Source organism: Oncorhynchus clarkii, chromosome 2, assembly GCF_045791955.1.
Source record: "Oncorhynchus clarkii lewisi isolate Uvic-CL-2024 chromosome 2, UVic_Ocla_1.0, whole genome shotgun sequence".
Lineage (NCBI taxonomy): Eukaryota > Metazoa > Chordata > Actinopteri > Salmoniformes > Salmonidae > Oncorhynchus > Oncorhynchus clarkii.
This window is the reverse complement of record NC_092148.1, coordinates 740,348-754,488: the sequence shown is the minus strand read 5'-3', so window position 1 is coordinate 754,488 and position 14,141 is coordinate 740,348. Positions and strand designations below refer to the sequence as shown.

Sequence of the window (14,141 nt, the reverse complement as noted above, 5' to 3'; positions counted from 1 at the left end):
GCTGTGTGTCTTTCTGGGTAAGTTTCTAAAAGCTTTGCACACCTGGATTGTACAATATTTGCAGAATATTCAAGCATTGTCAAGTTGGTTGTTGATCATTGCTAGACAGACATTTTCTTGCCAAGTCTTGCCATAGATTTACAAACCGATTTGAGTCAAAACTAGGCCACTCAGGAACATTCAATGTCATCTTGGTGAGCAACTCCAGTGTATATTTTGCCTTCTGTTTTAAGTTACTATCCTGCTGAAAAGTGAATTTGTCTCCCAGTCTATTGGAAAGCAGACTCAACAAGGTTTTCCTCTAGGATTTTGCCTGTGCTCAGCTCTATTCAGTTTATTTTTATCCTAAAAAACTCCCTAATCCTTGCCAATGACAAGCATACCCATAACATGATGCAACCACCACCATGCTTGAAAATATGGAGATTGGTACTCAGTAATGTGTATATTAGATTTGCCCCAAACATAACACTTTGTATCCAGGATATAAAGTTAATTTCTTTGCCACATTTTTTTACTTTAGTATCTTGTTGCAAACAGGATGCATGTTTTAGAATATTTTTATTCTGAACAGACTTCCTTCTTTTCACTCTGTCAATTAGGTTAGTGTTGTGGAGTAACTACAATGTTGTTGATCCATCCTCAGTTTTCTCCTATCACAGCCATTCAACTCTGTAACTGTTTTAAAGTCACCATTGGCCTCATGGTGAAATCCCTGAGCGGTTTCCTTCCTCTCTGGCAACTGAGTTAGGAAGGACGCCTGTATCTTCATAGTGACTCAGTGTGTTGATACCCCATCCAAAGTGTAATTCCTAACTTCACCATTCTCAAAGGGATATTCAATGTCTGCTTCTGTATCTTTACCCATCTACCAATAGGAGCCCTTCTTTGTGAGGCATTGGAAAACCTCCTTGGTCTTTGTGGTTGAATCTGCTCGACTGAGGGACCTGACAGATAATTGTATGTGTGGGGTACAGAGATGAGGCAGTCATTCAAAAAAATCATTTTAAACACTATTATTGCACACAGAGTGAGTCCATGCAACTTATTATGTGACTTGTTAAGTAATTTATGCCATAACAAAGGGGTTCAATACTAATTGACTCAAGACCTTTCAGCTTTCCATTTGTAATTCATTTATAAAAATATAATTCCACTTTGACATTATGGGGTATTGTGTGGAAGAGCAGTGAAACTCAATCTCAATGGAATCCATTTTAAATTCAGGCTGTAACACAAGGAAATGTGTAACAAGTCACGGGGTGTGAATCCTTTGTGAAGGCGCTGTATGACTGAACCACAGAACAGAACAGAGAGAGTCGGGCCTCACCGGCTGTCCTCCCCACCAACGGTGATTCAGCTTCTCTCGACCCCGCAGGTTAAAGTTGGCATCAAACACAGGGTCATGCATGGAGTTGCCAACGATGCCATGGGACTCAGGGTACAGGCCCTACAGGAGGTCAGGACGGAGGTGTTAACCCGTTGAGGCTGGATGTTACATTACGGCAAAACTGAAGCTAAAATGTTCAGCTGAGTTCAGCAAGGAGGAAGAAAAAGGATGATTGACCAGTACGTACCGTTGCAAGAGTATAGAGATTGGGGAACGTTTTCGTGGGGTACACGGGTCTCATGTAAGGAGCATGGGTACCACAGGCTCCTAGAGGTAAAAAGGCACAAACAGATATGATGCAATGGTACGGGCTCCCGAGTGGCACAGCGGTCTAAGACACTGCATCTCAGTGCTATAGGCGTCACTACAGACATCCTGGTTCGATTCCAGGCTGTATCACAACCAGCCGTGATTGAGAGTCCCATAAGGCGGCACACAATTGGCCCAGCGTCGTCCGGGTTAGGGTTTGGCCGGGGTAGGCCTTCATTGTAAATAAGAATTAGTTCTTAACTGACTTGCCTAGTTTAATAAAGTGAATAAAGTAGCCCCTCTCAAATGAAGCCTTGTTATGGATGATTCATAATATCTTACTAAGTTTCTCGATATTGGGGATCACTGTGCTTCCTCTCTTCATGTAGGAGGCTCTGAACCCATCCACTGACACCATGATGAGAGGGGGACGGACAAACCTGGGGACAAAAGATCATGAGACTATCTCTGATGTTCTTACGGGTTTTTTTTTAAAGTTTTGAAAGGTTAAACAAAAAATGTTTTTTATAAAAAAGGTCTGAAGTGTGTAAATGGGATCTCTTACCCAGCCGGACATTCATGGGTTCTAATGTCTTCACAGTCATCCTGCAACCAAGTAGTGTCCCCTTACAAAGAAAGAGTTAAGAGTTAATATGAGGGTTCAATATAACTTTCCACTACCACTATATAGGATACAGTCAGAGAGGTACATGACCAGTCAAAAGATTTAGAACACCAAGGGTTTTTCTTTATTTTTGCTATTTTCTACATTATAGAGTAATAGTAATAACACATATGGAATCATGTAGTAACCAAAAAAGTGTTAAACAAATCAAAATATATTTTAGATTTGAGATTCTTCAAATAGCCACCCTTTGCCTTGATGATAGCTTTGCACACTCTTGGAATTCTCTCAACCAGCTTCACCTGGAATGCTTTTCCAACAGTCTTGAAGGAGTTCCCACATATGCTGAGCACTTGTTTGCTGCTATTTCCTTCACTCTGCGGTCCGACTCATCTCAAACCATCTCAATTTGGTTGAGGTCAGGTGATTGTGGAGGCCAGGTCATCTGATGCAGCACTCCATCCTCCCCCTTCTTGCTCAAATAGCCCTTATACAGCCTGGAGGTGTGTTGAGTCATTGTCCTGTTGAAAAACAATTGGTAGTCCCACTAAGCCCAAACCAGATGGGATGGCGTATCGCTGCAGAATGCTGTGATAGCCATGCTGGTTAAATGTGCCTTGAATTCTAAATAAATCACAGACATTGTCACCGGCAATGCACCCCCACACCATAACACCTCCTCCTCCATGCTTTACGGTGGGAAATACACATGCAGAGATCATCCGTTCACCTACTCTGCGTCTCATAATGACACAGTGGTTGGAGCCAAAAATCTCCAATTTGGACTCATCAGACCAAAGGACAGATTTCCACTGATCTAATGTCCAATGCTCGTGTTTCTTGGCCCAAGCAAGTCTCTTCTTCTTATCGGTGTCCTTTAGTAATGGTTTCTTTGCAGCAATTCGACCACGAAGGCCTGAGTCTCTGAACAGCTGATGTTGAGATGTGTCTGTTACTTGAACTCTGTGAAGCATTTATTTGGGCTGCAATTTCTGAGGCTGGTAACTCTAATGAACTTATAATCCTCAGCAGCAGAGGTAACTCTGGGTCTTCCTTTCCTGTGGCGGTCCTCATGAGAGCCAGTTTCATCATAGCGCTTGATGGTTTTTGCGACTGCACTTGAAGAAACTTTCAAAGTTCTTGAAATTGACTGACCTTCATGTCTTAAAGTAATGATGGTCTGTAGTTTCTCTTTGCTTATTTGAGCTGTTCTTGCCATAATATGGACTTGGTTGTTTACCAAATAAGGCTATCTTCTGTATACCACCTCTACTTTGTCACAACACAACTGATTGGTTGAAACGCATTAAGAATTAAATAAATTCCACAAATTAACTTGGTTGAGGTTATTGAAATGAGGTTCATTGAAATGCATTCCAGGTGACTACCTCATGAAGCTGGTTGAGAGAATGCCAAGAGTGTGCAAAGTTGTCATCAAGGCAAAGGGTGGCTATTTGAAGAATCTCAAATATAAAATATATTTTGATTTGTTTAACACTTTTTGGGTTACTACATGATTCCATATGTGTTATTTCATAGTTTTTATGTCTTCACTATTATTCAACAATGTAGAAAATAGTAAAAATAAAGAAAAACCCTTGAATGAGTAGGTGTTGTAAAGCTTTGGACCGATAGTGTATGTCATGACAACAACAGTCAGAAGGGTTGGCTAAAGCACACGCAGCACTAGTATCAGGGTGAGAGACATCTAGTATCAGTGTCTAACCTTTACAGAGTGTTTTGTAGTTGGTACAGCAGTCTCCTTTGGCCAGACAGTCCTCAGAACAGTGACAGGCATGCTGGTCCTTCCTGGTCTCTCCACAGCGCTCCTTACTGCACTCAAACCCTCCCTCTGGACACAATCAATCATTTATTCAATCAATTAATGAGAGAGGATGTTACATAGGTAACAACAACCCATTAGAACTGCATCAGGGTGTCCCATTCAACAATGAGTCAAGTCATCATAAGGTCATATACAGTGCCTTGCGAAAGTATTCAGCCCCCTTGAACTTTGCGACCTTTTGCCACATTTCAGGCTTCAAACATAAAGATATAAAACTGTATTTTTTTGTGAAGAATCAACAACAAGTGGGACACAATCATGAAGTGGAACGACATTTATTGGATATTTCAAACTTTTCTAACAAATCAAAAACTGAAAAATTGGGCGTGCAAAATTATTCAGCCCCCTTAAGTTAATACTTTGTAGCGCCACCTTTTGCTGCGATTACAGCTGTAAGTCGCTTGGGGTATGTCTCTATCAGTTTTGCACATCGAGAGACTGACATTTTTTCCCATTCCTCCTTGCAAAACAGCTCGAGCTCAGTGAGGTTGGATGGAGAGCATTTGTGAACAGCAGTTTTCAGTTATTTCCACAGATTCTCGATTGGATTCAGGTCTGGACTTTGACTTGGCCATTCTAACACCTGGATATGTTTATTTTTTAACCATTCCATTGTAGATTTTGCTTTATGTTTTGGATCATTGTCTTGTTGGAAGACAAATCTCCGTCCCAGTCTCAGGTCTTTTGCAGACTCCATCAGGTTTTCTTCCAAAATGGTCCTGTATTTGGCTCCATCCATCTTCCCATCAATTTTAACCATCTTCCCTGTCTCTGCTGAAGAAATGCAGGCCCAAACCATGATGCTGCCACCACCATGTTTGACAGTGGGGATGGTGTGTTCAGCTGTGTTGCTTTTACGCCAAACATAACGTTTTGCATTGTTGCCAAAAAGTTCAATTTTGGTTTCATCTGACCAGAGCACCTTCTTCCACATGTTTGGTGTGTCTCCCAGGTGGCTTGTGGCAAACTTTAAACGACACTTTTTATGGATATCTTTAAGAAATGGCTTTCTTCTTGCCACTCTTCCATAAAGGCCAGATTTGTGCAATATACGACTGATTGTTGTCCTATGGACAGAGTCTCCCACCTCAGCTGTAGATCTCTGCAGTTCATCCAGAGTGATCATGGGCCTCTTGGCTGCATCTCTGATCAGTCTTCTCCTTGTATGAGCTGAAAGTTTAGAGGGACGGCCAGGTCTTGGTAGATTTGCAGTGGTCTGATACTCCTTCCATTTCAATATTATCGTTTGCACAGTGCTCCCTGGGATGTTTAAAGCTTGGGAAATATTTTTGTATCCAAATCCGTCTTTAAACTTCTTCACAACAGTATCTCGGACCTGCCTGGTGTGTTCCTTGTTCTTCATGATGCTCTCTGCGCTTTTAACGGACCTCTGAGACTATCACAGTGCAGGTGCATTTATACGGAGACTTGATTACACACAGGTGGATTGTATTTATCATCATTAGTCATTTAGGTCAACATTGGATCATTCAGAGATCCTCACTGAACTTCTGGAGAGAGTTTGCTGCACTGAAAGTAAAGGGGCTGAATAATTTTGCACGCTCAATTTTTCAGTTTTTGATTTGTTAAAAAAGTTTGAAATATCCAATAAATGTCGTTCCACTTCATGATTGTGTCCCACTTGTTGTTGATTCGACACAAAAAAATACAGTTTTATATCTTTATGTTTGAAGCCTGAAATGTGGCAAAAGCTCGCAAAGTTCAAGGGGGCCGAATACTTTCGCAAGGCACTGTACATGAGGTAGAAACTGACAGAGATGGTGATGGTCAGTAAGTAAAGCGTGTGTTCATTTTGAACCCTACATTGATGCAATACAACGTACTGAACATTCTGGAACATGTACAACTTGGACTGGGGAAGAGGGGTTGAACTGAGATGTAAGACCACCATGTTGAGGGAACATGAAAGGGAGCAGGGGGGGACCACCAACCCAGACAGACAGGCTGGCAGGCTTCAGGCTTACCTGTTCTCAAGCAGTGCTCATCAAAATCCTGGCAGCAGCTGTTATAGGTTTTACATAAGTTGTCACAGCGGCAGTTGGGAGGTTCAGCCTCGTCCAATTCAAAGCATCTGTTCTTGCAGGATCCTGACGTGCTGATCCACGGGGAGTCTGAAGGAGCTGGCAGAGAGAGAGAGACAACCATTAACAACTACTGAGGGAGATGAAAGGGAGAGAGAGAGAGAGTCAACCATTAACAACTACTGAGGGAGATGAAAGGGAGAGAGAGAGAGAGAGAGAGAGAGAGAGAAAGAGAGAGAGAGAGAGAGAGACAACCGTTAATATCTACTGAGGGAGCTGGCAGGGGGAGAGAGAGAGAGAGAGAGAGAGAGACAACCGTTAATATCTACTGAGGGAGCTGGCAGGGAGAGAGAGAGAGACAACCATTAATATCTACCTAGGGAGCTGTCAGGGATAGAGAGACAACCGTTAATATCTACTGAGGGAGCTGTCAGGGAGAGAGAGAGAGAGAGAGAGAGAGAGAGAGAACCATTAATATCTACTGAGGGAGCTGTCAGAGATAGAGAGACAACCGTTAATATCTACTGAGGGAGCTGGCAGGGAGAGAGCGACAACCGTTAATATCTACTGAGGGAGAGAGAGACAACCGTTAATATCTACTGCGGGAGCTGGCAGGGAGAGAGAGAGAGGGAGAGAGAGAGAGAGAGACAACCGTTAATATCTACTGAGGGAGCTGGCAGGGAGAGAGAGAGACAACCGTTAATATCTACTGAGGGAGCTGTCAGGGAGAGAGAGAGAGAGAGACAACCGTTAATATCTACTGGGGGAGCTGTCAGGGAGAGAGAGAGAGAGAGAGACAACCGTTAATATCTACTGAGGGAGCTGTCAGAGAGAGAGAGAGAGAACCATTAATATCTACTGAGGGAGCTGTCAGGGAGAGAGAGAGAGACAACCATTAATATCTACTGAGGGAGCTGGCAGAGAGAGAGAGACAACCATTAATATCTACTGAGTGAGCTGTTAGGGAGAGAGAGATAACCGTTAATATCTACCTAGGGAGCTGTCAGGGAGAAAGAGAGAGAGAGAGAGAGAGAGAGAGAGAGAGACCGTTAATATCTACTGAGGGAGCTGTCAGGGAGAGAGAGAGAGAGAGAGAGAGAGAGAGACAGCTGTTAATATCTACTGAGGGAGCTGTCAGGGAGAGAGAGAGACAACCGTTAATATCTACTGAGGGAGCTGTCAGGGAGAGAGAGAGAGACAACCGTTAATATCTACTGAGGAAGCTGTCAGGGAGAGAGAGAGAGACAACCGTTAATATCTACTGAGGGAGCTGGCAGGGAGAGAGAGAGAGACAACCGTTAATATCTACTGAGGGAGCTGTCAGAAAGAGAGAGAGAGACAACCGTTTATATCTACTGAGGGAGCTGTCAGGGAGAGAGAGAGAGAGACAACCGTTAACATCTACTGGAGATATACTCTGAGAAAACTAGGTAGCACCTTTTTTTATGAGAGAGTATTGCAAGAGAAGCTTGGAGTATACTCTGAATCCATGCTCTGTTTCACTATTGAAAATAGAGCATGGATTCAGTCACTATGGATCCACAGCTGCTAGTAAGACAGTTCTATTTGGGTTTTAAAAATGTCTCTACTACTCAACACTTCCCTGAGGTTGGGGAGAGGAACACTTCCCTGAGGTTGTGGAGAGGAACACCTCCCTGAGGTTGGGGAGAGGAACACCTCCCTGAGGTTGGGGAGAGGAACACCTCCCTGAGGTTGGGGAGAGGAACACTGCCCTGAGGTTGGGGAGAGGAACACCTCCCTGAGGTTGGGGAGAGGAACACTTCCCTGAGGTTGGGGAGAGGAACACCTCCCTGAGGTTGGGGAGAGGAACACTTCCCTGAGGTTGGGGAGAGGAACACTTCCCTGAGGTTGGGGAGAGGAACACTTCCCTGAGGTTGGGGAGAGGAACACCTCCCTGAGGTTGGGGAGAGGAACACCTCCCTGAGGTTGGGGAGAGGAACACCTCTCTGAGGTTGGGGAGAGGAACACCTCCTTGAGGTTGGGGAGAGGAACACTTCCCTGAGGTTGGGGAGAGGAACACTTCCCTGAGGTTGGGGAGAGGAACACTTCCCTGAGGTTGGGGAGAGGAACACTTCCCTGAGGTTGGGGAGAGGAACACCTCCTTGAGGTTGGGGAGAGGAACACCTCCCTGAGGTTGGGGAGAGGAAGTCTTCCCTGAGGTTGGGGAGAGGAAGTATTCCCAGAGGTTGGGGAGAGTAACTCTTCCTTGAAGTTGGGGAGAGGAACACCTCCCTGAGGTTGGGGAGAGAAACACCTCCCTGAGGTTGGGGAGAGGAACACTTCCCTGAGGTTGGGGAGAGGAAGTCTTCCCTGAGGTTGGGGAGAGGGACACCTCCCTGAGGTTGGGGAGAGGAACACTTCCCTGAGGTTGGGGAGAGGAAGTCTTCCCTGAGGTTGGGGAGAGGAACACTTCCCTGAGGTTGGGGAGAGGAACACTTCCCTGCGGTTGGGGAGAGGAAGTCTTCCCTGAGGTTGGGCAGAGGAAGTATTCCCTGAGGTTGGGGAGAGGAAGTCTTCCCTGAGGTTGGGCAGAGGAAGTATTCCCTGAGGTTGGGGAGAGGAAGTCTTCCCTGAGGTTGGGGAGAGGAAGTCGTCCCTGAGGTTGGGGAGAGGAAGTCGTCCCTGAGGTTGGGGAGAGGAAGTCTTCCCTGAGATTGGGGAGAGGAGTCTTCCCTGAGGTTGGGGAGAGGAAGTCTTCCCTGAGGTTGGGGAGAGGAAGTCTTCCCTGAGGTTGGGGAGAGGAAGTCTTCCCTGAGGTTGGGGAGAGGAAGTCGTCCCTGAGGTTGGGGAGAGGAAGTCGTCCCTGAGGTTGGGGAGAGGAAGTCGTCCCTGAGGTTGGGGAGAGGAAGTCTTCCCTGAGATTGGGGAGAGGAGTCTTCCCTGGGGTTGGGGAGAGGAAGTCTTCCCTGAGGTTGGGGAGAGGAAGTCTTCCCTGAGGTTGGGGAGAGGAAGTCTTCCCTGAGGTTGGGGAGAGGAAGTCTTCCCTGCGGTTGGGGAGAGGAACACCTCCCTAAGGTTGGGGGGAGGAACACCTCCCTGGGGTTGGGGGGAGGAACACTTCCCTGAGGTTGGGGAGAGTAACTCTTCCCTCTGAGGTTGGGGAGAGGAGGTATTCCCTGAGGTTGGGGAGAGTAACTCTTCCCTGAAGTTGGGGAGAGGAAGTTTCCCCTGAGGTTGGGGAGAGGAAGTATTCCCTGAGGTTGGGGAGAGTAACTCTTCCCTGAAGTTGGGGAGAGGAAGTTTCCCCTGAGGTTGGGGAGAGGAAGTCTTCCCTGAGGTTGGGGAGAGGAACAGAGGGGACCAAGCCAGTGTAACATACAGTACACAATAAGATGTTCCTTGTGGATTCAGGAACAAACCCACAGCAGGAAAAACCTGGGCAACGCCAGGAGAAGCACGTGGACGAATTCTGTGAAGATTCAAACTCAGTTTACTGCACAGGAATAGCTGTATGAGGCATATAACTAGTCATTTACTCGATGTCAAACCCATCCCAGACACAGTGAATGAACTGGATGAAAGGAAACAAACTACCTGTGAAGGAAAGAATACAATGTCCTTTCACAGCTGTGCAGTGGGATCTTTGACAAGTTTCCCGACAGTATATTTCAAACCTCTGAGTTTTTACATGCAGACCAGGTCAGAATATGTGGAGCAGAAACGTCTGAAAAGCTCCCTTGATATTGACACAAGGTAGAGCCGAGCAAACAAACCCCAAATATACACGAACAGGCCAATCACTAGCGAAAAGGACAACAGTAATCGTTTGTTACACTTAAACGCTCTTTGCTTATTAGTTCTGTGTACACTGGCAGACAGATCTGATAGAAAACGATGTGCAAATAAACTGCATTTTGAAATTCCATCGCTACGGATACCTCAGGGAACATAGCGAGTTCCGTATAATGTATATATGTCATGTTTAAAGATCATCTAGATGGTAAATGTGGATTCCATGTTAAGTCTACAGGCTGTTGAGTGATTGATTACTTTGTCCCGAAGTCAGTTTAAGATTTAGTTTAATGCCTCTGGAATCAAAGACAGTTTTCTGTCTGACTTGTTTAAAATGGCAAAAGGAAAGTTGGCTTTATATACATTTACAGCCAGAATACATAAAGGCTTTTTCAAAACATACTGTAAAGCTTATTTTGGTAACTAAATGACAGATACAATGATTCTGCTGTGCTTGTAGTATACCATGCACAATGTTAGTGCAGAACACCCAATATGTCATTATACAAACATTTATTTTTAAATTCACAATTTCAATACTGTAATAGACAAAAAATAATACCCATCAACTATTGTCAGAGAGAGAGAGATAGAGAGAAAGGGAGAGATGGAAGTCCCCCCAAAATATCTATATTTATTGCAAAACAGTTGTCCAATCTTGCTTACTGTCTGTCCTTGAAGAAGCAGCCTCCTCTACAGACCTTTCAGGGCGGTCATAAACATATCCCGAGCAGATATCCGAACCACAGACGATGGAGAGGACACAGAACATCTTTGAAAATGAACGAAACAACAGATAAATGATACAATTCCACAAAATATTGTCACATAAAATGAAACGTGAAACATATGAGGCGATAACGACAAGTCTCCCACAGTAAATATAGCGGGGAGCATGCCAGAACAATCCATCATAACCCAGGTATTCTCTCTTGAACATCCTACATTGTAATATCACAGAGTTTTCTAAACCATGTTTGGTCATTTCCATCATACCTGTTTAAATGATATCTTATATTTCCCCATTATGTCAGGTCCGTCCTACAGAATTCATGTGTTTATCGCAGTGGTCCCTGTTCGGTTCGTTACGGTGCGTCCTGACTGCACCCCGACTATCACTAAGACTGAGCGCAAGAACGGTGTGGTGGCCAAGTTTTGTGATTTCAGATGAACACCTGTTCACGGTGCCAAAGGGAGCTTCCTTCCAGCTCTCAATCCACTAAATCAAGGAAAAGTGCTTATGCTGCCGTTTCATTTTACTGCGCGCAGTGCGCGGTAGGATACTAAACAATGAATGCAAGGAGAGACCACCCCGGTGAATGCATAACAATGCCCTTTGATACTTTTCAAATCGGTCGCCACTTTGAAATGATCATCATCATCCCCTTGTACTGCAAATTATTTAGAAAACAAAAGGAGAGTAAAACTTCCTTGCTGAAAGCCCTGAAAACATCTGACAACCAGTAATAAACGCATAATAGTCATGGGCGCCTATTCGCAAAACATAAGTTCTCATTGTAAACGGAAAGGAACACATGCGGACGCACACGACGCATTTGCATGGATCATAAAGCCTTACAGAACCAATTTCCAAAGAACCATGATTCTCTGCCGAGTGATGCCTGCTCCTAGTCTGCTCTAGACTGGAGTGATTTATACCCTAACTAACCCTGGAACAAGTTATACCCAAACTAACCCTGGAACAAGTTATACCCAAACTAACCCTGGAGTGATTTATACCCAAACTAACCCTGGAACAAGTTATACCAAAACTAACCCTGGAACAAGTTATACCCAAACTAACCCTGGAACAAGTTATACCCAAACTAACCCTGGTGGGATTTATACCCAAACTAACCCTGGTGGGATTTATACCCTAACTAACCCTGGAGTGAGTTATACCCTAACTAACCCTGGAACAAGTTATACCCAAACTAACCCTGGTGGGATTTATACCAAAACTAACCCTGGTGGGATTTATACCCTAACTAACCCTGGAGTGAGTTATACCCTAACCAACCGGGAGTGAGTTATACCCTAACTAACCCTGGAACAAGTTATACCCAAACTAACCCTGGTGGGATTTATACCCTAACTAACCCTGGAGTGAGTTATACCCTAACTAACCCGGGAGTGAGTTATACCCTAACTAACCCTGGAACAAGTTATACCCAAACTAACCCTGGTGGGATTTAAACCCTAACTAACCCTGGAACAAGTTATACCCAAACTAACCCTGGTGGGATTTATACCCAAACTAACCCTGGTGGGATTTATACCCTAACTAACCCTGGAGTGAGTTATACCCTAACTATCCCGGGAGTGAGTTATACCCTAACTAACCCGGGAGTGATTTATACCCAAACTAACCCTGCTGGGATTTATACCCTAACTAACCCTGGAACAAGTTATACCCAAACTAACCCTGGTGGGATTTAAACCCTAACTAACCCTGGAACAAGTTATACCCAAACTAACCCTGGTGGGATTTAAACCCTAACTAACCCTGGAACAAGTTATACCCAAACTAACCCTGGTGGGATTTATACCCTAACTAACCCTGGAGTGAGTTATACCCAAACTAACCCTGCTGGGATTTATACCCTAACTAACCCTGCTGGGATTTATACCCTAACTAACCCTGGAGTGAGTTATACCCAAACTAACCCTGCTGTGAGTTATACCCAAACTAACCCTGGTGTGAGTTATACCCAAACTAACACTGGTGTGATTTATACCCAAACTAACACTGGTGTGATTTATACCCCAACTAACCCTGGTTCTAACCCTGGACTGAGTTTACCATAACTAACCCTGGTTCTAACCCTGGACTGAGTTGTACCATAACTAACCCCGGTTCTAACCCTGGACTGAGTTGTACCATAACTAACCCCGGTTCTAACCCTGGACTGAGTTGTACCATAACTAACCCTGGTTCTAACCCTGGACTGAGTTGTACCATAACTAACCCTGGTTCTAACCCTGGACTGAGTTGTACCATAACTAACCCCGGTTCTAACCCTGGTTCTAACCCTGGACTGAGTTGTACCATAACTAACCCCGGTTCTAACCCTGGACTGAGTTTACCATAACTAACCCTGGTTCTAACCCTGGACTGAGTTGTACCATAACTAACCCCGGTTCTAACCCTGGACTGAGTTGTACCATAACTAACCCCGGTTCTAACCCTGGACTGAGTTGTACCATAACTAACCCTGGTTCTAACCCTGGACTGAGTTGTACCATAACTAACCCTGGTTCTAACCCTGGACTGAGTTGTACCATAACTAACCCCGGTTCTAACCCTGGTTCTAACCCTGGACTGAGTTGTACCATAACTAACCCCGGTTCTAACCCTGGACTGAGTTTACCATAACTAACCCTGGTTCTAACCCTGGACTGAGTTGTACCATAACTAACCCTGGTTCTAACCCTGGACTGAGTTTACCATAACTAACCCTGGTTCTAACCCTGGACTGAGTTGTACCATAACTAACCCTGGTTCTAACCCTGGACTGAGTTGTACCATAACTAACCCTGGTTCTAACCCTGGACTGAGTTGTACCATAACTAACCCCGGTTCTAACCCTGGACTGAGTTTACCATAACTAACCCTGGTTCTAACCCTGGACTGAGTTGTACCATAACTAACCCTGGTTCTAACCCTGGACTGAGTTTACCATAACTAACCCTGGTTCTAACCCTGGTTCTAACACTGGACTGAGATGTACCATAACTAACCCTGGTTCTAACCCTGGACTGAGTTTACCATAACTAACCCTGGTTCTAACCCTGGACTGAGTTGTACCATAACTAACCCTGGTTCTAACCCTGGACTGAGTTGTACCATAACTAACCCCGGTTCTAACCCTGGACTGAGTTGTACCATAACTAACCCCGGTTCTAACCCTGGACTGAGTTTACCATAACTAACCCTGGTTCTAACCCTGGACTGAGTTGTACCATAACTAACCCTGGTTCTAACCCTGGACTGAGTTTACCATAACTAACCCTGGTTCTAACCCTGGACTGAGTTGTACCATAACTAACCCCGGTTCTAACCCTGGTTCTAACCCTGGACTGAGTTGTACCATAACTAACCCCGGTTCTAACCCTGGACTGAGTTGTACCATAACTAACCCTGGTTCTAACCCTGGACTGAGTTGTACCATAACTAACCCTGGTTCTAACACTGGACTGAGTTGTACCATAACTAACCCTGGTTCTAACACTGGG

General features: G+C 44.8%; 1 protein-coding gene across 1 annotated transcript in view; it reads right to left on the bottom strand.

Moving 5' to 3' along the window:
• LOC139378678 (autotaxin-like) overlaps nt 1-11,120 on the bottom strand; it is a 39,773-nt gene extending 28,653 nt beyond the window's left edge. The window contains exons 1-8 of the mRNA XM_071121080.1: nt 10,902-11,120; nt 10,572-10,677; nt 6,096-6,251; nt 3,991-4,116; nt 2,205-2,265; nt 1,982-2,079; nt 1,578-1,657; nt 1,331-1,450 (exon numbers count right to left, since the gene is read on the bottom strand). Coding sequence (XP_070977181.1) covers nt 1,331-1,450; nt 1,578-1,657; nt 1,982-2,079; nt 2,205-2,265; nt 3,991-4,116; nt 6,096-6,251; nt 10,572-10,677; nt 10,902-10,931 — 777 coding nt within the window. The 5' untranslated portion in view covers nt 10,932-11,120. The remainder of the gene's footprint in view (nt 1-1,330; nt 1,451-1,577; nt 1,658-1,981; nt 2,080-2,204; nt 2,266-3,990; nt 4,117-6,095; nt 6,252-10,571; nt 10,678-10,901) is intronic.
• Nucleotides 11,121-14,141: the final 3,021 nt, after the last annotated feature.